General features: G+C 46.7%; 2 protein-coding genes across 3 annotated transcripts in view; one reads left to right on the plus strand and one right to left on the minus strand.

Moving 5' to 3' along the window:
• Positions 1-15535, minus strand: Synpo2l (synaptopodin 2 like). Its single transcript, XM_050126946.1, is given in 5 exon segments — positions 1-3490; positions 6951-7465; positions 7867-8018; positions 10137-10195; positions 15443-15535. Coding segments are annotated over 4 exon segments (2868 nt in total). The 5' UTR covers positions 10179-10195; positions 15443-15535; the 3' UTR covers positions 1-1331.
• The window catches only part of Sec24c (SEC24 homolog C, COPII coat complex component), a 21656-nt gene continuing 14814 nt past the window's right edge, over positions 15456-22297 (plus strand). Inside the window, exons 1-3 of one of the 2 annotated variants that reach the window (XM_050126944.1) lie at positions 15456-15592; positions 17200-17393; positions 21036-21171. In XM_050126944.1, coding sequence (XP_049982901.1) covers positions 17228-17393; positions 21036-21171 — 302 coding nt within the window. In that variant the 5' untranslated portion in view covers positions 15456-15592; positions 17200-17227. Of the gene's footprint in view, positions 15593-15628; positions 15936-17199; positions 17394-21035; positions 21172-22297 lie in introns of those variants that run through there. The other variant, XM_050126945.1, reaches the window with a different exon arrangement.

The following is a 22297-nucleotide window of genomic DNA, read 5'->3' on the forward strand; positions in this document are numbered from 1 at the left end:
GAAGGTGTGGGCATATGTTTTATTCTTGTGCACAAACCAAAGAATTGTGGTGCCCAGTATTGGAAAGGAAAAGGTTGACTTCGAGGCCAAATGGCAGGCGTGGCTGGTGGTGGTCTTCATGGAAGGACAGTCCTTACCCTTCTAGGACCAGAAATTAGGACCTGAAGCCGAACAGGAACAAAAGCTAGGCTTCTGCGGGTAGGGTAGGCCAAAAAGGAGGTCTGGGCCCAGTGTCTCCCTGCCTTTCCCAGATAGTCAGGAGAAGCTGCAGCTGTGGAAGGTCAGATTCGCAGGAGGTAGCACAGCCACCAGCTCTAACATTCGGCACACACCTCACACCGTTGCTCTGGCAAATGCTTGCACTCTCCTGAGCTCAGCCTGTCCCCCATGCTCCCTTACACATAGCTGGTCTCCCTCTTGGTCACGTCACTCATTTCAGCCCTGCTCCTGGAGTTTGCCTCACTCTCCCCATGCACTCTCTCTCACTGTTCACCTCTTTTCTGTCTTCAGCGGTTCAGAAGCTCTACTTTCTGGATACTAACTTGCTCAGCACAGGACCCCGCTTGCTAACTTCCGGAATTCCAAAGAAATAGAATTCTTAGTTTTATTCCAGGTCTAGCTTGTATAACTCAGACCCATGAAACTTGTCAGACTCGTTAACATCACAGTGCTGTGTCCCTGCTACAGACATCCTCTCTTGGGAGTTTTTCTGCAGTTAAGCTCTTGTCCCTCACAAGACTCCCTGTGGAGCTATCTGGCCCTTCTAGTAGAAGGAAAAGAACTCCCCTCTTATCTTTGCCTCAAGAGAAGCTCACATATATGGTTAATTCATGCCTTTCCAGAGCAGATCTTAGCCACACACATTTGCAAAAGTATGAGCACACACGCGTGCGCGCGCGCGCACACACACACAGAGAAACACACACATACACACATACGCGGAGTGAGGAGGGGCTCAGGACACGGTTCAGTTGCTTGCCTCGTGGTGAGCTTTTTGCCTGAGATCTCAATATCTCAATAGTCACTTACAGTGCTCTTTTTGCCTAACACTAAAGTGCTGCCCACAGACAGAAACACAAATGGAGGGGGGGGGGAGAGAAACTGCTGAGACCTCTGAGTGGAGAAGCCAGAGATGGAGGCAGGGAAATATAGAGCAGATACCAAAGCAAAGGTAATAGGTTAAAAAGCAGCAAGCAGCACAGAGTTGAGAAACTGAAGGGGAACACTATCTCTGGCAAGAGGCGATGCGGGATAAAAAGCCGGTAGGACAAAGCAGAAGAAATGTTTGGGACTCTAAGTTCCATTACTTGGTCCTGGGACCTCTTCCCTGTTCACTGATGCCCTGCCCCAGGCCTCCACACATGAGCCTGCAACCCTGTTCTGGTGGCTGAGAACCGGGGCCTAGCTACTTGGAAACCACAGGAGCTGGGGGTGGCAGCAAAGCTCCTGGGAGACTCGTGAGGATGGTCTGGGTTAGTGACAGGGGATGAGGCCAGCTCTGCCCTCCAAATTGGTTCATCCAATGTGGTAGCCGCTCTGGGGGCAAGAACAGTGGGAACCAAGGGTTCTGCAGTGGGCTGGGGTGCCGGAGTGGAAAATCTGCGGATCTCCTGGACTCGGGCAGTTTTGGGAGGCCCTGAAATGGTGCCAGGAGTTGAAGGAACCTCATCAAAACAGAACATTGCAGTTTTGAGTTGGTATGGCTGATGCCGCATGAAATCCAGGGCCTTGATACCCTGTTTGGGGGCCGCCCGAGGACCCTGGGATTGGGCCTTATTGGGAAGAGTTCGGGCAGCTTGGGGAAAAAAAGGTGAGAGTAGTGGGTTGTAAGCAATAGGGGGTGGAGCACGGATGTTAGGTGAGTATTTCCACGATGGGGGCAGTGAAGGCGTGGGAGAAGGACTTCTAGGGCGAAGGCCAGGGTTAAGGCTACCGCCAGGTGTAGCCTCCACCACATACCTGTCGGCACGGCTCTGCCGCTTGGCAAATAGCTCCCCACCCCTCCCCTGCAGCCTTGGGAGCTCCGGGATTCCAGCCATAGGGGTCGACCCATTCACTAGCCCATCAAGGAGCCCTTGAGAGGCGGGTTTAGGAGCCACAGGGGGTGGAGTCTTAGGAGTTGTAGGAGGTGGAGTTTTGGGAGCCATTGGAGGCGGGGTTTTCGGTGGCACTTGAGACAAGGTCTTGTAACTCTTGCCCCCTAGTGGCTGCATGAAGTTACAGGCTTCAGCTCCAAGGCTTAAAGCATCCTCCTCCGGACCAGATTCCACACCACCCGCCCGAGGCTTTTCATCCAGGTTCTGCACCAGCGATAGCAGCTCGGGGTTGGGCGAGTTCTTCGGCTCTTCCTTTCCAGGTCGGAACATCTGCTTCCGGGTGCCTCGGCGCCGGGCCTCCTGCAGGATGCCAGTGCGGGCAGCTGGCACAGAGATGCGCTGCTCCCGAGCGCTGGCAGACCCGGGGGCCGCGGGACCAGGCGCCTCCGGGCGCACAGAGCTTCTCAGAGGCGCCGACAAGAAGATGGAAGCGGTGGAGGTCATAGCAGCTGCGCTAGCAGGAGCGGGAGGCTCTGGGGCGCCTCCCGGTGTAACGGGCCGGCTCGGGGCTGGGATGTACAGGGAGCTAGTAGCGGTTACGGGACCCCCGGAGCGTGGGGTGCTGGGAGCCCCGGAGACGGGCATGTGGCCAGGCACTCCCGTGATGAAGCTGGGCAGAGGGGTGGGCCCCTGCAGAGGGGCTGTGAAGGGGGACGGGGCGGGGTTGGTGGCTCCCAGGCCTTCGTTCACCCTCTTGGGGGCTAAAGGTCTGAAAATCACTGAGGTGGTACCTGACCTTTGTCCTTGTAAACCTGGGGTAAAAGGCCTCGCTGACCTGTTAAAGATACTTGGCGCTGGGCTGGGGGCTCCACCATCAGGCAAGAAGGGGCTAGGGCTGACTGCAGGGGCCGGCAAAGGGCTGAGTGGGAGCACAGCTGCCTCTGGGGGAGCACTCTGAGCTCGAGGTGGTGATTGCAGACCTTGCCCATTTTGCATGGCTGCTGGGCCCACCTGAGCCAAATCCTGGGTGCAGGAGGCTGCCCGTTGGCGCTGCTGTTCAAAGAGCTGGACTCCTCGCCCAGAGACCTCGCTCAACTGCCCTCCCAGCCCGGAGCTCTCTGTTGTTCCTGAGCCAGCCCTGGCCAGCTCCATGTCCAGATAAGGGCTGTCCCAATCGGACTGATTAGTAAGGCTGCGGGCGTCTGAGAAGGCCTCTTCGTCCAGCTCCGACTCACTCGTTGGGGGGAGGCCGTCCTCTTCCTCTGTTCCTGTCCCAGCTGCAGCCCCGAAACTCACTAGGGTATACTTCTTGGCTCTCTGCCGCCGTTTCTTAAACATGAGCACCCCCTTGGAGTGAGGGTTGGGGGCTGCTGTTAGCAGGGATGCAATGGTCCGGCATTTGGTCTTGGCCTCCTTCACGCTCTTCTCCTGGAGACTTTCTGCCCTTTGCAGTTCTGAGGAGGAGATCAAGAGGTAGAGAAATCAACCCTATTCTAATTCTGCTCCTCAAAGCTCTGACCTCCTGTTTTTTCGCTGAAAGGAACCACAAAGTCTCTTGCCTGTGGCAGAGTCCTCTGACTTGGAGGCAGACTGGAGGGGAAAGGTGAAACCAAGGACAGGACACTGCTCACACCGCAGCTCTTCTGCCCCCTCTGTTGCACTCACGTTTTCCAGGAAATGAGCCTTATCCACGCCACACATTCTCCACCTGCCTCCCATTCCTGACTGGCAGTGGAGTGGGGGAGGGGTTATTCTAAGGCAGGCAGGACCCATCCCGGAGAGAAAAGTTGAAGGGACACGTCTCCTACCATACTATGTAAGTGGATTCCTCACACCTACTACTCCTATAACCAGGACACATAGAATCCTTTTGTCACAGGGCCTCTCTACATGTCCCTTGCTGTCCTGGAACTCGCTGTGTAGACCAAGTTGGCCTCAAACTCACAGAGATCCCGCTATTGCTGCCTTCCAAGTCATGGGATTAAAGGTGTGCACCTCTGTGCCCATACCAACACACAGGTTCTTAATGAGGCCCTTCATTCACAACTCACAAGTTCACATCATAAACACTCCTAGAAGCAGCTCCCTCTATCGCGTTAACATCAGTCTCCTGAAAACCAGCTACGGGACACATTTCCTCCATTGAACTTTCATATTCACAATTGTCCCAGCTTACATACTCATCAGTTCATTTATACCTATACCCTCATACGAACACAGAGTTGCAGACACATCTGTCAAATACATGTTCCAGGTAGGACTTCCCAAAGTTTTTCCCATAGAGACTCTGGTTTAGTGTCGATAGGATTTTAGAACTGACCTTGGCCCTCCTAACTGCTAGAATGCTCCTTTCCATCCAAGCTGCAGGTCAAGTCAAAGCGCTGCTCTCCAAAGCAAACCCCTACATCTTTAGGGGATTTCAAGGTCAGCAGGTAAATATATTCTCCTTCCCCACAAGTTGGTGTTGGCTCAGGGGTAGACAGCTTCAGAGGCCAGAACTGTTTCCTTTCCCATTTGCCCAGCCTTTCAAGTGGAGATCTCAAAAGAGGAGCATATCTTTAGTGGGCATGAGAAGATCTGTGTGCTGAGGAACCAGGGCAGGACTTCATATGCCACGTGAGGCCTGAGTAGGTGGGGCCGGGAAGTAGGAAGGGCTGCCCTGCTATAGAACCCGCCCTGGACAGGGATACTTTTCTGGTTTGTGATCCCCAGTTCCTCCTGGAAAATTCTTGACATTCCATCTACTTTTCCTCTCAAGATACCAAGCTGCTTTCTAATTAGGGTCCTCATTCCTTTCATCCCCACGTATATAACACAGAATAGTATTATGCGTGAGAGAATAGACACAGGAGTCAGACTTTAGTTTTGGGAGAATTACTTCATCTCGGCCGTTTACCTTCCTGTAAATAAGGACAGTATTGCCTAGCTCTTCATAAGATAACTTTGTGCGCAGTGAGATGAGTAAACAGCATGGACGCTGCCAGGGCCCACGTGAACAGCCATTGTGCTGTCCTGATATAAGCTGCCCCTGTACAACAACACGAAGTGTTCCCACATATCTTCTCCCAGATTTGCACGTACATGTCTCTGTGTATCACAGGGCACTCCTACTTCTCTCTCTTCCTATGAGTGTCCCACAGCTCGTGTGGTCATAAACCCCCTGCCATGCAGTCTTAGCATCAACCCATTCTGAGAAAAGGGTGGTGACATTTTCCTGAAAGAATGAGGGAAAGGACAGCAAAAAAAAAAAAAAAAGAGAGGATAAGAGAGTGTGGCCTTTCCCAACAACCACCCTTCCTACACTGCTGAGACACTGCCCTCCACTCTAACCCCAGCACTCCCTTGAGTGGGAAAGGGTAGTACCTGCATAGAATGGGTCTTGGAGCTCAGGAACTGGGTCTTTGTCGCAGCTGGCTTGGCTGAGGGGCTCAATGGCCTCCATGCTGAGAAAGGCAGTGCTGGCTGGAGCAGGACCAGCCTGAGTCACCCCCAAGGCCTTTTAAAGCCCCTTTGTCTTGTCTCCAGAGCTGGCAGCTGAATGAACTCACTGAGCTGTTTTTAGAACCTGTCCCCCTCCCAACTTCTGGTGTGATAGACGTGGGCACCTGCCTCCCCTTCCCCTCACCCCACCCTCTCTGTACTGTGAGGTCTGCTTGGCTAAAAATAAGCCTGAGCCACTAAATAGGATCTTGCCCAGCATGATGGGAAGGGAGGGGTGCTAAAATGAGAATTAGGGATAAGTATGGGCATTTGGAATTTCTTTGTAGGATATGGGAACACTCTTAGGATATCAGACTATAATCTTCCACATGTTTAACCTCTATGCAAATCCAAAGACAGAATTCCTTGAAGTGAAAATCAGAATGGTGAAGAGAGAACAGATAACCAGAGAGAGCAAGACCTTACAGAGAGAGAACAGAAAACCAGAGAGAGCAAGTCCTGAGAAGAGAGAATCCTGAGAAAGAGAGAACAGATAACCAGAGAGAGCGAATCCTGAAATTTCAGAAATGACAAAAAGGAAGTCTGTGAAAACAGAATGGGAGGCGTAGGGCAGAGAGAAACATCACTAGATTCCATTCTGTAGCTCACATTAAAATAGCAAGAACCTAGTCGGGTGGCGATGGTGGCGCACACCTTTAATCCCAGCACTCAGGAGGCAGAGGCAAGTGGATCTCGATGAGTTCGAGGCCAGCCTGGTCTACAAGAGCTAGTTCCAGGATAGGTTTCAAAGATACAAAGAAACCCTGTCTCGAAAAACAAAACAAACAAACAAAAACAAAAATTCCTTCCCAACTTCCTAGAGGTCTCATGATTACTCCCAACACCCCGTTAGTTCCCAGAAATCCCAATGAACTCACAAGTGTCAAAAATATCATTCATACCGTGCCTACAATTAACACTGTGCAAAGCCCCTAGAGCCGCGGCCTGCTTTCAGGTTCCCTGCCTGGAACTGTCAGTTCTCTTCCCTTCATCCTGCCATGTAGCAAAACCACCGCCATCACAAACGTCAGGCCCTCACCATTTCACCTCTATTGTCTGTTCTTGGTTTGCGCCACTAAGCCATGTAAAAATAACAATTGTGCCAGGCGGTAGTGGCGCACACTCGGGAGGCAGAGGCAGGCGGATCTCTGGGAGTTCGAGGCCAGCCTGGTCTACAAGAGCTAGTCCCAGGACAGGCTCCAAAGCTACAGAGAAACCCTGTCTTGAAAATCAAAAAAAACAAAAAAAAAAAAAAAAAAAAAAAAAAAACAACCAGTTGTAAGATAACTAGGACCCTGGGTAAAATAATTCTCTTCCTCATTACTTTCTCAACTTGTCCCAAAGACTGCTTCCAGGGAACATGAGGTAGATATGATGTGTGGGTGAGACTTAGGACTCAGATCCTGATTGAGAACAAAAAAATCAGGCACTCACTGGCTTGCTTGGCCTTTTGGGTGTAGGTGGTAGTAAGATCTTCTCCCACTGGGTGAGGAACAGGACCCACCATAGGGATGAGATGAGGACCAGGCCGGAGTGGACCATGGGGTAGCAGAAGTGCTTCAGCAGGTGGTGGCTGAAGGACTGTTCCTTCCTCCCAAGACGGGGAGCTCACACGGCTGTCACCCTGGCTGGGAGAGCCAGTTTTAGCAGGTACTGGTTCTGCAGGACTGTCAGACAGGTACACCTCATCAGGTGTGGCTCCTGGAGGGACAGGCCTTGTGGGACCTCGGCGGCGGGTTCGGCGGGGTTTCTCCTGTGTGGCAGGGCCATCAACATCACTGTCTGTCTCTCCATAGTAAGCTTCACTGTCAGGAGGTGATCGAAGACTCCCAGGCTGAAAAGCCTGGGGAGCAGGAGCACCTGGGGGCTCTGGACTCAGCGGAGATAGGGGTGACAGCACCTGAAGCTCCCCTGGAGATGGAGATCACACAGACCCTTCATCTGCTACCCTGCAGGAAAAAGATGAATTTAAAAGAGGGTCTAATGGTTACAGGACTAACAGCTCTGGGGGGGGGGGATCTGGAGGGATGAAGGAGCAAGGCAGGGGAGAAAGGATACTGGCATCTGGCTGGAATAGGTGGGCTAGGAGAGAGGGATCTGATGACTTTGAGGAAGATGTGATAAGGAACGGGCAAGGATTGAAGTCCACCGGACATTCAAATACCTGCTTGACACCCCATCCCTCAGTTGCAGATACATTCCATTGGGATGTATATACAAACATTCTTCAGCAGAAAAAGTAACCAGAAATAGGTACGTGTTAGTTACCGAAGTCAGGTCAGTGAGACATAGAGCTGAGACAGGCAAGATGAGACCCAGGCTAGAGAAAAAGGAGGAGAGGACTTCATACCTCCTAACAGTGAGGACGAGTTGATGTACTGAGGCGTCGATGAGGGTCATGGCACTGGCATGGGAGAAGTTTGTGCAAGAAACTCCATTGATTGCCAAGAGCTGGTCCCTCTCTCGGAGTCCTGCTCTTCCAGCCTGGCTCCGTCTTCGGATCTAAGATGTTGGAGGAGAGATTGTGGATCATGGGGAGCTCCAATGAGAGTGGAATGAAAGGACAAAAAGGGCTTTCTTGTTGTTGTCTTGTAGGGCAAATAGAGTAAGGAGATGTCTGGGGTGCAACTAAAAAGACCTGCCTAGAGGCATTCTGGGAGATTGTGACACAGGGCTATCATTTGTTGAGTTCTCCCAGTGTTAGGCACTGCACAGTATGAAACATTGCACCTAATTCTTAGTTTATACAGTTGGTACTATCATTATTCACGTTTTACAGCCCAGAAAGTAAGCCTTTAGGGTCAAACTGTAAGGCTGATGACTTAATCAGCAAGCCTAGCACCTAATCTTGCCTAGTAAGAAAATGGATATGACTTAGGGAAAGAGGAGCATTGAAGGCATGGCAGGGCAGGGCAGGGCAGGGCAGGGCAGGGCAGGGCAGGGCAGGGCAGGGTTGGGCTGGGAGAGACTGCCTTAGCTTGTCACAAATTAGTCAGAGAGAAATGAGAACCTTCCCTACATTCCTGAAGTTTGGAGTAGAGAAGCTCACACACATAGGGGAGCAAATACTGGATGAGCAGACTCAGTCTCTTCTCCCACAGTGCTGAAGCAGGGCCTTCCTTTTGCTCTGCTCCCTGAAACCAGACTTGTCTTTGCTTCTAGTCTTCCAGGAGCTTGTGGGCACAGTCTGCTCCCTATAGCCTTGAGCATGCTTACCTGCCCACCTGCCCACTACCTCTTCTTCACAACCTCCCACTCTGCCCACCCCCACTGGCCCAGAAGGCCACCACATGACTCTTCCCAAGTTCTCTTAGGTTCCCTTTTTATGAAATATCACTTTAGGGGCTTTCCCTTACCTTGGATACCTGTAAAGGTTTCTTCTGTTCAGCCCCCCCCTGAAGCCGGAAGCCCCAGGGTGCTCCCCCTGCTAATGTGACCTGTACCTCCTCCTCAGCACCCATTGCACAGCTTGGCCCGTGACCTCCGGAGTTTGGACAGTGTCCCTCAGAGACAAGTTGAGGTGCTGGTACCCCGTCCGGCCTGCCTATCTGGCTGTCTTGCTTCTGCCGACCCAGGCCTACACACACACACACACATACACACACACACACCACACGCCATAGGCAGGCAACTTGGGCCTTGGATCAGTACAGTCCAGTACACATGTCCTGTCAATCACCCGTTGCTTAAAATAGATGCCGGCTGTACTCTTCTCCCTCCCCCATCTATTTTACTCCTAGAACTAATTATAGTACAAACTCCTGCCCTCCATGTCCTCCCTTCTCCCGCACAGGCCTTTTTAGCCAGGGCTCAGTATCAGATCTGTTCAGGCACCACACCTTCTCCAAAGCCCACTGCACAGTGAGAGCAGGAGAGAGGATTCAGCCCCAGAGCTAGCAAGAAGTGACGGGGTTTGCTCCTTAAACTCTTTAGGGAAGAACGGCACTTTGAATTTACTATTGAACCCGAACCTGCTTGTGCACGGCACAGGATGTTAACTGTGGAAAGGATGACTTTTGTGAAAGAGTAAGAGTTTAATCCCAGTCCTCGAGAGACAGAGTCAGGTGACTCTCTGAGTTCCAGACCAGCCTGGTCTATAGAGCAAGTTCCAAGACAACCAGGGCTACACAGAGAAATCTTGTCTTGCAAAACAAACTAACAAAAAGAGTAAGTTTATACATCGAGTGGCCAGATATGAGGAAGCAACAGACCCAAGCCTCAAACCTTCCTCCAGAGGGGACAGTTAAGGAATATGTATAAGTTAAAAACATCTGTTCGATGGCTCAGCATTTCAAGCTTGACACCCGACCTGAGTTCTAGCCCTGGAACCCACTAGGCATGGTGGAAAGAAGAAACTGACTCCAAAAGTTGTCCTCTGCCCTCCACACATACGTTGGAGCATTTGAAAAACAGCAGCAGGACAGTCTGAGGTTGGGGAAAGGTGAGTGGTGGTGAAGCAATCAATGGGTTCTCTGCACATTCCCCCCAGTGACAGTAGGAGTTGAGTCAGGCTTGTATGCACCATGTGAGAAAGCTGGAGTTCTGTGCTATAGCCCAGCCTTTAGAGTTCTTTGTCAGATTCATGTATGCTTGGCTTTCTGATATCAAGCAACCACTCACCACACATTTGCAAAGCCCAAGTGAAGAGTCGGTTATTTCCATAAAGCAGCCTTCAAGCCCTGGAAGGGGAAGTAATCCACAAGACTGTTAGTATTATGACCCACATACTGTTTTCGACAGAAAGGCTAGTGAGAGACTAATAAGACACTACTTGGCTGTGTAATTTTAAAAACTAGTGATTTTAGTGCCATTGAGATGGCTTAGCGGGTAAAAATTCTTCCTGTGCAAGCCTGACAACCCGAGCTTGATCCTTGGGAGCAGAGTGGAAGGAAAAAACTGTCCTCTGACCTCCATATCTGAGCGGTGGCAGAAGTGTGTCAACACTCTTGCAGACACGTCACACAAAATAATACAGTTTTAAATTAGTGACAAGGAACTAAAACTAAGTAATCCAAGGTGGCTGATGCAGGTGTGCATCAGTAGTAACTGTAACTATGGAACTCTGTCTGTCCACTGCAGGACTGGGTACTAGGTGGAGGAATTTTGGTCATTTCTGATTCAGTTGTTTTGCTACATCTTTCTACTTCTTTCTAAAAGCCGTTTTCTGGTCACCTTCCAGCTTCTCCCTGATAGGATGAATCCTTCCTTCCTTGGACGACATAGGTATCTTGTGCACACTTCCATTTTCCAGCCAATCATGTAGATTATTTATCTGCCTCCTAGATCATTAAAAAGTTGAAGACAAGGAATGTGTGCTAATGTAGTCCACAATTTGACTTTTTGCTTTGTTTTTCTTTTGAGGCACAGTCTCATGTAACCCAAACTGGACTCTGAACTCTTGATCTTCCTGCCTCCACCTCCCAAATCACACGTTGTATGTTATTCTATTCTGTATCTCAGGCTGTTCTCAGTAAATGTTTGCTGAGCTAAATTACTATCACAGTACAAAAGGGGAGAGGCTGTGGAAACATGGTCAGAGATGTGTGTAGACAAGCAACTGCTGATATCATTAAAATCTCTACTTGTTTCTAGGTTTCCACAGCACAAATGTGTCCCACATTTTGAAACCTCTTTCCGTTACAAAACATAACATTATCATGCTGTAACTGATTAACAATGGGTAAGGTTTGTGGAATAACTCTTCTGCTGGTGTGATAAAAGCTATTTATCTTGGTTATGATATACTTATAAAAATCAGAATTTAGCCAGGCAGTGGTGGTGCTTTAATTCCAGCACTAGGGAGGCAAAGGCAGGGTGATCTTTGTGAGTTCGAGGCCAGCCTGGTCTACAAGAGCTAGTTCCAGGACAGGCTCCAAAGCTACAGAAAAACTCTGTCTCAACCCCCCAACCCCAGTCAGAATTTAGAGTTAGAAGAACAATATCTGAGTTCTTGTTACTCAGATCACTATATAACTTTATCACTATAACTTTATAACTTGACTATCAGTTTAAAAACATCTAGATATCCCTCATTGACTATTCAAATATTTATATTATTTTAAATTCTGTGTCTCTGTGTGGGTATGTGCATGTGAGTTCATGAAGAAGGCATTAGATGGCCTGGAGCTGGAGTTACAGGCTGAAGCTTCCCAGTGTGGTCCTAGGATCCAAATTCGGGTCTTTTGCAAAAACAGCAAGCATTTTTAACTGCTGAACCATCTCTCCAGTCCCATTTATTTATTTATTTATCTATCTATTTATTTATTTATTTATTGATTGATTGATTTATTATTAAGTAATCTAGGGGGCTGGAGAGATGGCTCAGAGGTTAAGAGCACTGACTGCTCTTCCAGAGGTCCTGAGTTCAATTCCCAGCAACCACATGGTGGCCCACAGCCATCTATAATGAGATCTGGTGCCCTCTTCTGGCCTGCAGGCATACATGGGAGGAATGTTGTATACATAATAAATAAATAAATCTTTAAAAAAAGTAATCTTTTACTTTTATTGTACATATCAACATTTTACAGAAATAAGAGTTAATCTGAAATTACACATCTTCTGATTCCTTTCACTGTATTATCTTTAATTTATGTTATGTGTGTGTTTGTTTAATGAATACATCTGAAGTCCCCACTACTTAGGAGACTGAGGCAAAACAATTACCTGGGCACAGAAGGTCAAGACCCAACTGACTGGACAACATAAAAAAAAATCTTAAAAAAAGTTTAGTACTCCCTGTAGGTCAACCATTGTGCTACCAGGGGCTTTAACTAATACTCAGTGCACAGCAGAATCACCCAGAAAACTTTGACAGCTATGGGTTCCCTAAAATAAGACACACACACACACACACACACACACACACACACACACACCCTCAGCTTTCAGGGCTTCATTGGTCTACCCGATATTGAGCTCCACCTATAGCCTCTCTTCCTTACTCATTTACTGTTTTTGTTTCTTTTAAATATTTATTTATTATGTATACAATATTCTGTCCGTGTGTATGGCCAGAAGAGGGCACCAGACCCCATGACAGATGGTTGTGAGCCACCATGTGGTTGCTGGGAATTGAACTCAGGACCTTTGGAAGAGCAGGCAATGCTCTTAACCACTGAGCCATCTCTCCAGCCCTGCATTTACTGTTTTGAGACAAGGTCTCACTATTCAGCCTAGGCTAACCTTGAACTTGTTATAAATGGTGTTTGAAGTTCTGATCCTCCTGCCTCCGTCTCTAGAATGCTGGAATGACAGGCATGTGCCACTATGTCCAGTCAGCACTAGTGTTCTTGTTTTGTTTTGTTTCATCAGTAACATTTTTAGGAGCACTACAGACCATGCTAAATGCCAAGTTGAGATACAGAAAATTTAAAAATGCAATTTATAGCCTTGATCTTCAAGCTTGTGACTCCTAGCTCTGACTAGGAAGTGTGTAACTTCAAGCCAGACAGATTACATCTATTTCCTTACGGTGAAAAGATAAACAGCATGAATCATGTAAATGCTAAAGTCTCCCAGTTGCCCAGACTCCTGAAATAATGACACAAAACTATATTATTTAAATCACTGCTTGGCAAATTACTTAATTGTATTGTTAACTAGCTCTTATATCTTTGGCTAACCCATTTCTATTATTTTATATTTTACCGTGGCCTACTGGCATGGTTCCATCTAAGGTGAAGGCTCAGCCTTGGGCAGGTGCTCAACAAATGTTAGTTGCATTTGGCAAATTATTAAACTAGACAAATGTTAGTCAGCAAGAGAATTATCTAGGAGGGAGACATCTGTCAAGCTTAGTGGCAGGGACTTAAGGAACTATTGTTTGCTGAGCCCCATCTCCAAAACTGAACTACATCTAGATGGATCAGAAGTTTACATTTTTAGTCAGGTTTGGTGGCATAGGCATTAATCCCAGCACTCTGGAGATATGGGCAGGAGGATCTCTTTGAGTTTGAGGTCAGCTAGGTCCACAGAGTGAGTTCTAGGCCAGAAGGGCTATGTAGTGAGATTCTCTACTAAAAATAAATAAATAAATAAATGAATGAATGAATAAATAAATAAATAAATCCTGGTAGTGGTGGCACACACCTCCAGCACTGGGAAGGCAGAGGTAGGCAGATCTGGGAGTTCAAGCTAGTCTGGTCTACAGAGCAAGTTTTAAGACAGCCAGGGCTACACAGAGAAACCCTGTCTCAAAAAAACAAACAAACAAAACAAAAACTTAAAAACAAGAAAGAGAGAAAGAACAAAGAAACAATGAAATAAAAAAAGAGGGAAATGGTTCATTTCTAACAAGGCTCAGCTGATACCGATACCATAGTACCAGGATCCACTGGCGTTACTTTAAAAATGGACAGAAACAGGGCTAGTGAAGGCACCAGCTGCTCTTGAAGATGACCTGGGTTTGATTCCCAGCATCCACATGGCTTTTTAACTAATCTGTAACTCCAGTTCCAGGGGATCCAGTGCCTCCTCCCTCTTCTGGTCTCTGTAAGATGCACAAATACACATTCAGGCAAAATACCCATACATAAAAAAATTAAAGACAACAAACTGGGCAAAAACAATTGCCTGGTTAGTAACCCATATGCAAACTGAAGTACCCATTTTTTTCTAAGTATGCACTACTGTATAACTACCATTACATATGAAAGCAAAACACTTTGCTTACTCTGTTCATGAGACCTATGATCTGAGTTGGTCCAAAGAAGTGCTTAAAGCTGTATGGATAAATAGTACTGAAAGAATTACAGTGCATGCACTGGGGAGGTGAGAGTATAAAGACTGTGAATTCAAGGTGATCCTCAACTACACATCCAGTTTCAGGACAATCTGGCTATATATTGAGATCCTGTCTCAAAAATCTGTCTAGGGGGAGAAAGAAAAAGACCAACAATTATTATTTACAATTCTTCTTTTCTCCTCTTCCTCCTCCTCCTTTTCCTCCTCCCCCTCTTCTTCTTCTTTTTTTTTCCCCCCAAGACAGGGTTTCTCTGTAGCTTTGCAGCCTCTTCTGGAACTAGCTCTTGTAGACCAGGTTGGCCCTCAAACTCACAAAGATACGCCTGTCTCTGCCTTCGAGTGCTGGGATTAAAGGCGTGCACCACCACGGCCCGGCTACAATTATTCTTTAAAAAGTTTTATGATGGGGTGGAGAGATGGCTCAGAGGTTAAGAACACTGACTGTTCTTCCAGAGGTCCTGAGTTCAATTCCCAGCAACCACATAATGGCTTATAACCATCTGTAATGAGGTCTGGTGCCTTCTTCTGGCATAGAGGCGTACATGCAGGAGGAGCATTGTATACATAATAAATAAATCTTTAAAAAAAAGTTTTATGATTACTGAAAGAATTGTGGCTTTTTAAACAGAGAGCAGGGAGATCTTTTGATTCTGATAGAGTTTTGCCTCTGTAAAAAAAGACAGCACGAAATGGCAAATAACTAATCTTTATTGAACACTATATTAGGCAGTCTTATGAAACGTCTCTAAATTCATCTCAAATCACCGTTAGGCATTCTTTTCATAAATTGGGGCAGAAATTGTCCAAATATTGAGCTAATGGGCTTAAACTCGAACACGTAAGCACACAATCTCATAGTAAGGGCTAGTACCCTGCCACCACCGCGTGGCTCAAAGGTCAGTGGGGGTGAGATCTACCTGAGGGACGCAAATCAATGGGGGTGAAAGGTTAACAGGAAGTGGCTACGCGACTAAAGGTCCTTAATAGTTCACGGCATGACAGAGGGAGCGTTACTAAAATAGTCTGACCTAGTTTTCTCAACACCCTCTCAGCTGGTAAAGCCATAAAAAGTATGGAATATCTGGAAGAAAAAAACCCGTAAATTTCAGCGATGCCTCTCAGTGGCCATAACGGGAAAGAACAAAAGCGCATGCGCAGCATCCGGGCTCCCGGAAGCGTACCTAGGGCCGACGTGGCAGAAGGAGTGGCTCCCGGTCCTACAGCATGGGGCGGAACTTCCGGGGACGGCACGACAGCCCCCCCTCGGAACCGGAAGTCGAGCCTGGGATCCTTGACGTTAGGAACGAAGTCGAACCTGGATCTGGAGCCGGGTGAGGAGTGGCATCGCGAGGTTGCGCGGTGGGGAGGAATGCTGAGGAGAGGCCAGGGTATTTCTGGCCTGGTTGTGGTCCGGTTTTAGAGGAAAGGGAGGAGCCTGGGGGCGGGGCCTGGGAAGAGACCCTCACCTCCCGCATCCGTGAACGACGGTCGCTCCCAGACCCCTCCCTTCATCTCCTGGCCCAGGTTCCGGCTCTCGCCTCGCCTTCCAAGCATGTTGAAGGGCATTAGAAACTTGGTCTTTACTGCTTAATGAACCGGCCCTCATCGTGGCCCTACAGGCTGGTTTGGCTTCCTGATCTCAATCTCTGGAGCTCCCAAACCTCCGCATCTCGGGTACTTTCAGAGTTCTAGAAAGCTTGCCCCGCCCCTTTGGGTTGTCACCCTCGACTGTCTACCTAGAATGGAGTCAAGATTGGAGTTTGACTCCAAGCTTATTCCGTCCTTCTCTCTCCTGACTTCAGGAAGTTAAAGGGGAGAGGGACGTCTCCCAAGCTTAGTGTTGATGGCATGTGCAAGGTTTAGGGTTTGGAAGGACAGTTCCTAAAATGGCTTTGAGATTACAGAGTTTTCATTTCGGCAGTAGTTCATCTTTTGGGCCCATTGTTCTACTGCAACACTTGAGAGGTCTCACTTTTCCTGGGCCCCTTCTGCCTGTAGAATAATTAGTATGATAAGGATGTTTAAAACTGCTGCCGCCTTATTGGGATGGCTCTTGAGAGGACCTCCAACTCTGTTGCTGATCAAGATTGTAATAGTTTTGATAGCGACTTATCAAACAAACATTAGAACAGAAACCGGATTACAGACATGCTTTTGAATTTAGAATACCCATAGCTCTCTGCTTGAGGGATGAAATGAATGATCTTTGTAATGGAATACTGCTTGCTAAGTATTCAGGTGTTTTTTGTTTGTTTGTTTTGTTTTTTTCCAAGACAGGGTTTCTCTGTGTACCCCTGACTGTCCTGGAACTTTCTCTGTAGACCAGGCTGGCTTTGAACTCACAGAGCTCTGCTTGCCTCTGCCTCCTGAGTGCTGGGATTAAAATCGTGCACCACCATCGGCTACATTTTTTTCAATCTTAATGCTTCGTTTGCAAGGTTAATACACTATTTTCATGGAAAGGCTGGGGTCAGAGTAACATTTGGATTATTACAGGTCAGACAAAGAATGCCATTTCTCCCAATCAATAACTTTACAGTTTGTTTTTTGTAGGGGAAGGATTTTAATCAATTTTTTTTTTGCCTTAGTGCTTAAAAAAAAACAGCATATTTGAAGTTACTCAAGTGTTTATGGGGTGAATGGAAAGTGGAAACATTGTTTCATTTACTTGTAACATCATGGTAGTTATCAGCCAGAGGACTCTGTGAGGAGACACTGAAAATATACCACTGGCGAATGTCTGATATTCAGTTCTACTAGGTCTGTCTGAAGTTGGAATTGGTATCTCTTCGGAGTGACACAGCATGGGGAAAGTGGCTGGGAACTGACTGGCAGGAGCTACAGTTCAACTGATCACTCCTCTTCCTTTCTTCTCTGAATAGTTGCTCTCTCCTTAGAAAGTGTTTTGACTGGTTTCGTTCTTTTCCTTCCCCCATAGGTAAGATCAAATTGGGGATGCACTCATAATGAATGTCAACCAATCAGCTCCACCTGTTCCACCATTTGGGCAGAACCAGCCCATCTACCCAGGGTATCATCAGTCCGGTTATGGTGGGCAACCAGGACCTGCAGCACCTGCCTATGGAGCCTACAATGGCCCACTGCCAGGCTATCAGCAGACACCTCCCCAAGGTATGTTCCCAGGTTCCTTTTGAGCCAAGGAAGGGAATAAGCAGTATTCGGGTTAGATTGTATTTCTCTGACAAAGCTACTTAAGGACTGTGATTGAAGAACATGAATCTGGCCCTCTGAAAACGAGGGCCCATGAGTTGTCCGTCTCACTGTGTTTTTCTAAGTGTGATTCTTTCCACCTGAAGACATCTAATGGGAATGAGTCTTCCAGATTTCATCACAGCTCACTTCTGTGGATGTCACCCTAGACAGCCTCACCTGGCTGCGTTATTAAGAGCTCGATGGAGCCGGGCGATGGTGGCGCACGCCTTTAATCCCAGCAAGCTAGTTCCAGGACAGGCTCCAAAGCCCCAGAGAAACCCTGTCTCGAAAAACCAAAAAAAAAAGCACGATGGAAGGGTTGTAGTCATAGCTCTTCTGTTGCCTGTTAACTTAAACTTTTCCTGAAATCATTTTTCCTCGTATGTGCTGAGAATGCTTCTCATTTGACTTCTGGTTCTGACTATGAAATGACTCTGGGACACATTTATCTGAAAATGAATCTGGGAAGAAAAGTGTATTTGTATGCATGACTTTTAGTACTCCTGGGTCTTTTACTGCCATTCATTTTCTTTTGCTTGGGTTTCCTTTTCTTGGATATTTTATATTATCAGTGAAATAAGGAAGCTTGGTGTTGCATTAGATTCTATGCTCCCAGCCCTCAGTGTTTTGTTTTATGTTACTTTTTCTTTTTTTTTGGTTTTTTGAGACAGGGTTTCTCTGTGGCTTTGGAGCCTGTCCTGGAACTAGCTCTGTAGACCAGGTTGGTCTCGAACTCGCAGAGATCCGCCTGCCTCTGCCTCCCAAGTGCTGGGATTAAAGGCGTGCGCCACCATCGCCCGGCTTATGTTACTTTTTCAAAAAGAGTATGTGGTTCTCTGTTACCGGGCAGACCTTGTAAAGTTATTAATAAGAGACTTTTCAGTTAGGCTGGTTGAAGATTTAGAGTAATGCCAAACACTATGTTGTTTAAGAGAGTAGATTCCACAGACACAGGCCTATAATCCTGTGAGGGAGGCTGCAGCAGGAGGATTGTGCATTCAAGACCTACCTGGGCTGTAGAGTAAGTCCAAGTCTATCTTAGGTAACAGATGAGATTCTGTCTAAAAATAAAAAGTGAAAAAGAAGATATAAATCATTAACAAAATGCTTGCCTAACATGCATGAGATCCTAAGAACTACCAAAAAAAAAACCAAACCATAAGATAAATAAAAGTAGCTCAGCAGGTAAAGGAGCTTATCACTAAGCTTAATTACCTACGTTCAATCTCTGAGACCCACACACAATAAATACATAAATATAATTTTATGGGGTTAAAGAGATGGCTTAGTGGTTAAGAGCACTTTCTGTTCTTGTAGAGGACCTGAGTTCAATTCCCAGGATCCACATGGCAGTTCACAGCCATCTATAATCCCAGTTTCAAGGGATCTAAAATGCCCTCTTCTGACCTTTGTAGGCACCACTCATGCATCTGAGCAAAACGCCTTTTTTTCCCCCCTGAAACCAGGTTTCTCAGTGGCTATGGAGTCAGTCCTGGAACTTGCTCTGTAGACCAGACTGGCCTTGAACTCACAATGATCCGCCAGTCTCTGTCTCCTGGGTGCTGGGATTAAAGGCATGTGCCACCACCCGCCTGGCTATGAGCAAAACACTTAAACACATAAAATATATAAATCTAATACATAAATACATACAGATACAAACACACACATATATTTTGTTGTTGTTGTTTTTCAAGATGTGGTTTCTCTGTTTATCCTTGCCTGACCTGGAACTTGCTCTGTAGACCAGGCTGGCCCAGACCTCAGAGATTTGCCTGCCTCTGCCTTCTGAGTGCTGGGATTAAAGGCCTAGGCCACCATACCCGTCTCAGAAGTAGATTTAATAGAGTGGAAGAGTACCAGTCAGGCAAGGCATGGATAGGTTTTGAAAATGAATGAAATATTACTATTTTAGTCACACTGTAGAAGAACAGTAAAGTGGTAAATTAGATCTTGGTTTCTTTAGAAGTGCCTTGTTCTGGGTTGGGACTTTGATTGGACAGAGTCCACTTCTGCTCTTTTAGGTTTGACTTATCAGAATGGAGTTGTCCTTGTCTCCTGAGAGAGGTTTGTCATTGAAGGGAAATCTCTCTGGTTCTGTTATGGTTAGTGACCAAGTTCAGCTTCTGAATCTGATCTTTCCTGAGGGTCAGCAACATTTCAACACTGATTTCCCAAGTAGCTCATCACTTGTATTGTCTGCTGGCAGTATGGCTAAGGTTAGTGAGAGTAGTTTGGAGGAGAGATCTGATCCCAGGAAAGGACAGAGCCCAGCTTTCGTGAGAATGTAGGTAACAACATTTACATTAGGATAGGCCATCTGTACTGACAGAACTCTTGCAGAAGAAAGGTCTCTGATTGGGAGAATGCTACTGAACATGAAAGTGAGTGAAAGAGTGTGATAGGATGTATAAAATATACCGAGAAGAGGGGGTCAGAATAGCCGCTCAGAGGAGTTGCCTTTATTGTGGTTGGTATAGCTTAGTGGAGCAACACAACCAGCATGCATGAAGCCCTTGACTCAGTCCCTAGCACTGTAAAACAAAACAACCAAACAAATAAACAGTTCCCCTTTTAACTCCTAAATGCCAGGATTATAGGTGTGCACCACCATGTTCTTTATTTAGATTTATTTATTTTCTTTCCTGGTAAGAGTGTTTTGCTTGTATGGATGTATTGAGAAGTCAGAAGAAGAAAACAGATCCTCTGGAATTGGAGTTACAATTGGTTGTGAGCCACCATATGGTTGCTATGATTGGATCTTTGGTCCTTTGCAATTACCCAGGTCTTAAACGGCTAAGCCATCTTTCCAGTCCCCATCAGGCAGGTTTTAATGTGGAACTGGGGGTGGAATCCAAGGCTTTATACTAGGCAAGCAACTGATCACAGCTCCAGCCCCTTAGTCTTAGTTTCTTTCTTCTATTTCCCTCCCTCCCTCCCTGCCTCCCTCCCTCCCTCCCTGCCTCCCTCCCTCCCTTCCTATTTATTTATTTTTTTCTGAGACAGGATTTCTATGTAGCCCTGGCTGTCCTAGAACTCAGTCTGTTGACGAGGCTGGCCTTGAATCTCAGAGATTGACCTGCCTCTGCCTTGGAAGTGTTCTAATTAAAGGCATGTGCCACATCCCTAGTTCCTTATAGAATAATTCATTATATTCTTGTTCATCATCTTCTGTACCACCTTTCTCATGTAGCCTCCAAGTTTCTAAGTTGTGGAGTGAGATGTTTTCCAGAGAAGGGTTGAAGGCTGTCTTAGACTGAGAGAAAGGTTGATCAGAGGGAGGTCCTCCATTGTGTTTTCCAGAGAAGGGTTGAAGGCTGTCTTAGACTGAGAGAGAGTGTTGATCAGAGGGAGGTCCGCCATTGTGCCATTGTGTTGCTCTGCATAGCTTACCCAACATGTTGAAGAAAGTAGCCTGTTTGTTGGGTGTCCACATGCCAAACACTGCTATAGTGAGAGTTGTTCTGCAGCTGGAGTGATTGATTCTTGCTTTGCATTCCTGCCTCAAGGTAGAAAAGAAAATTATTTCCTAACCATTTAGTGTTTATCCTTCACTCTCAGGTGTGCCAAGAGCCCCACCTTCCTCAGGGGCACCTCCAGCCTCAACAGCACCGGCCCCCTGTGGTCAGACTACATATGGCCAGTTTGGTCAAGGTGATATACAGAATGGACCAAGCTCCGCGGCTCAGATGCAAAGGTATGTACTGGGTGAGCCTAAAATCAGTGTGATAAAAGTGGATTAGGGATGTATGGAGATCTATGTTTTTTTTTTTTCATTTTTAGATTCTTTCTTCTCTTCCTTCTATCCTGTTTGTCTTCTTTTAATTATTTTATGTTATATTTATTTGTTTTGTATGTATGAATGATGTGTGTGGACATGCATGCCATGAGTTGCATGTGGTACGTCAGGACAGCTTGTAAGAATTGTTCTCTCCTTCCAGAACGTGGGTTCTGGGGTTCAAACTCAAGTCTTTAGGCTTGACAACAAAGATCTTAACCCACTGAGCCATGTTGCCAGCCCTTGCCTTCTTTTTTTTCAGGTTACAGGTACTACTAATGTCCAGCCCTATTATGGACCCCTGTTAGTACCTGGGTTTGTTTCCATATTATCTTTCTGTAAACCTGAATGTTTTTCCCCTTTACCAGACATACATTTTCACAGTGGTTCTAGTCCCCACTAGCCTATGCTAGGGGAGAAATAGGAAGAGGGACCTCAGATTGTCTGTGTAACCTTTTTCACTAGACCAGGCACTTAGTAGGACTAATTGGTTAAATTTGTACATGCAAGTTCTGAAATGAAAAGACTCAGAAGGCAAGCTATATAAATAATGAGAACCTGAGAAACCTCTCTTTGCACAGAACCTGTTACAGGAGGTGTTGCTGGATACTGTTTGTATCCCAGCTGCTCTACCCTGAAATAATAACACAGAAACTCTATTATTTGCAATACTGTTTGGCCAATAGCATAAGCATATTTTTACATCTAGCTAACTTTTACATCTAGCTAGCTTTTACATCTTAAATTAATCTTTTTCTATTATTTTATATTTTGCCACGAGGCTTGTGGCCTACAGGTAAGGTTCCAACTGGCAGTTTGCGTCTTTCTCCTGGTGGCTACATGACATCTCACTGACTCTGTGTCTTCCTTCTCCCAGTATTCAGTTTAGTTTTCCCTCCTAACTCCAATAAAAAGCAACACATATACAGAAGGACTTCCCACACGAAGGAGGGAAGTTATGCCTGTCAGAACCTTGTCTGGGTTCTGCTAATAGTTTTTGTTGTTGTTGTTGTTTTTGTTTTTGTTTTTTTCAAGACAGGGTTTC

This window comes from Alexandromys fortis, unplaced genomic scaffold, assembly GCF_014885135.2.
Source record: "Alexandromys fortis isolate MF-2015 unplaced genomic scaffold, M_Fortis_MF-2015_v1.1 scaffold_233, whole genome shotgun sequence".
Taxonomy (NCBI): Eukaryota; Metazoa; Chordata; class Mammalia; order Rodentia; family Cricetidae; genus Alexandromys; species Alexandromys fortis.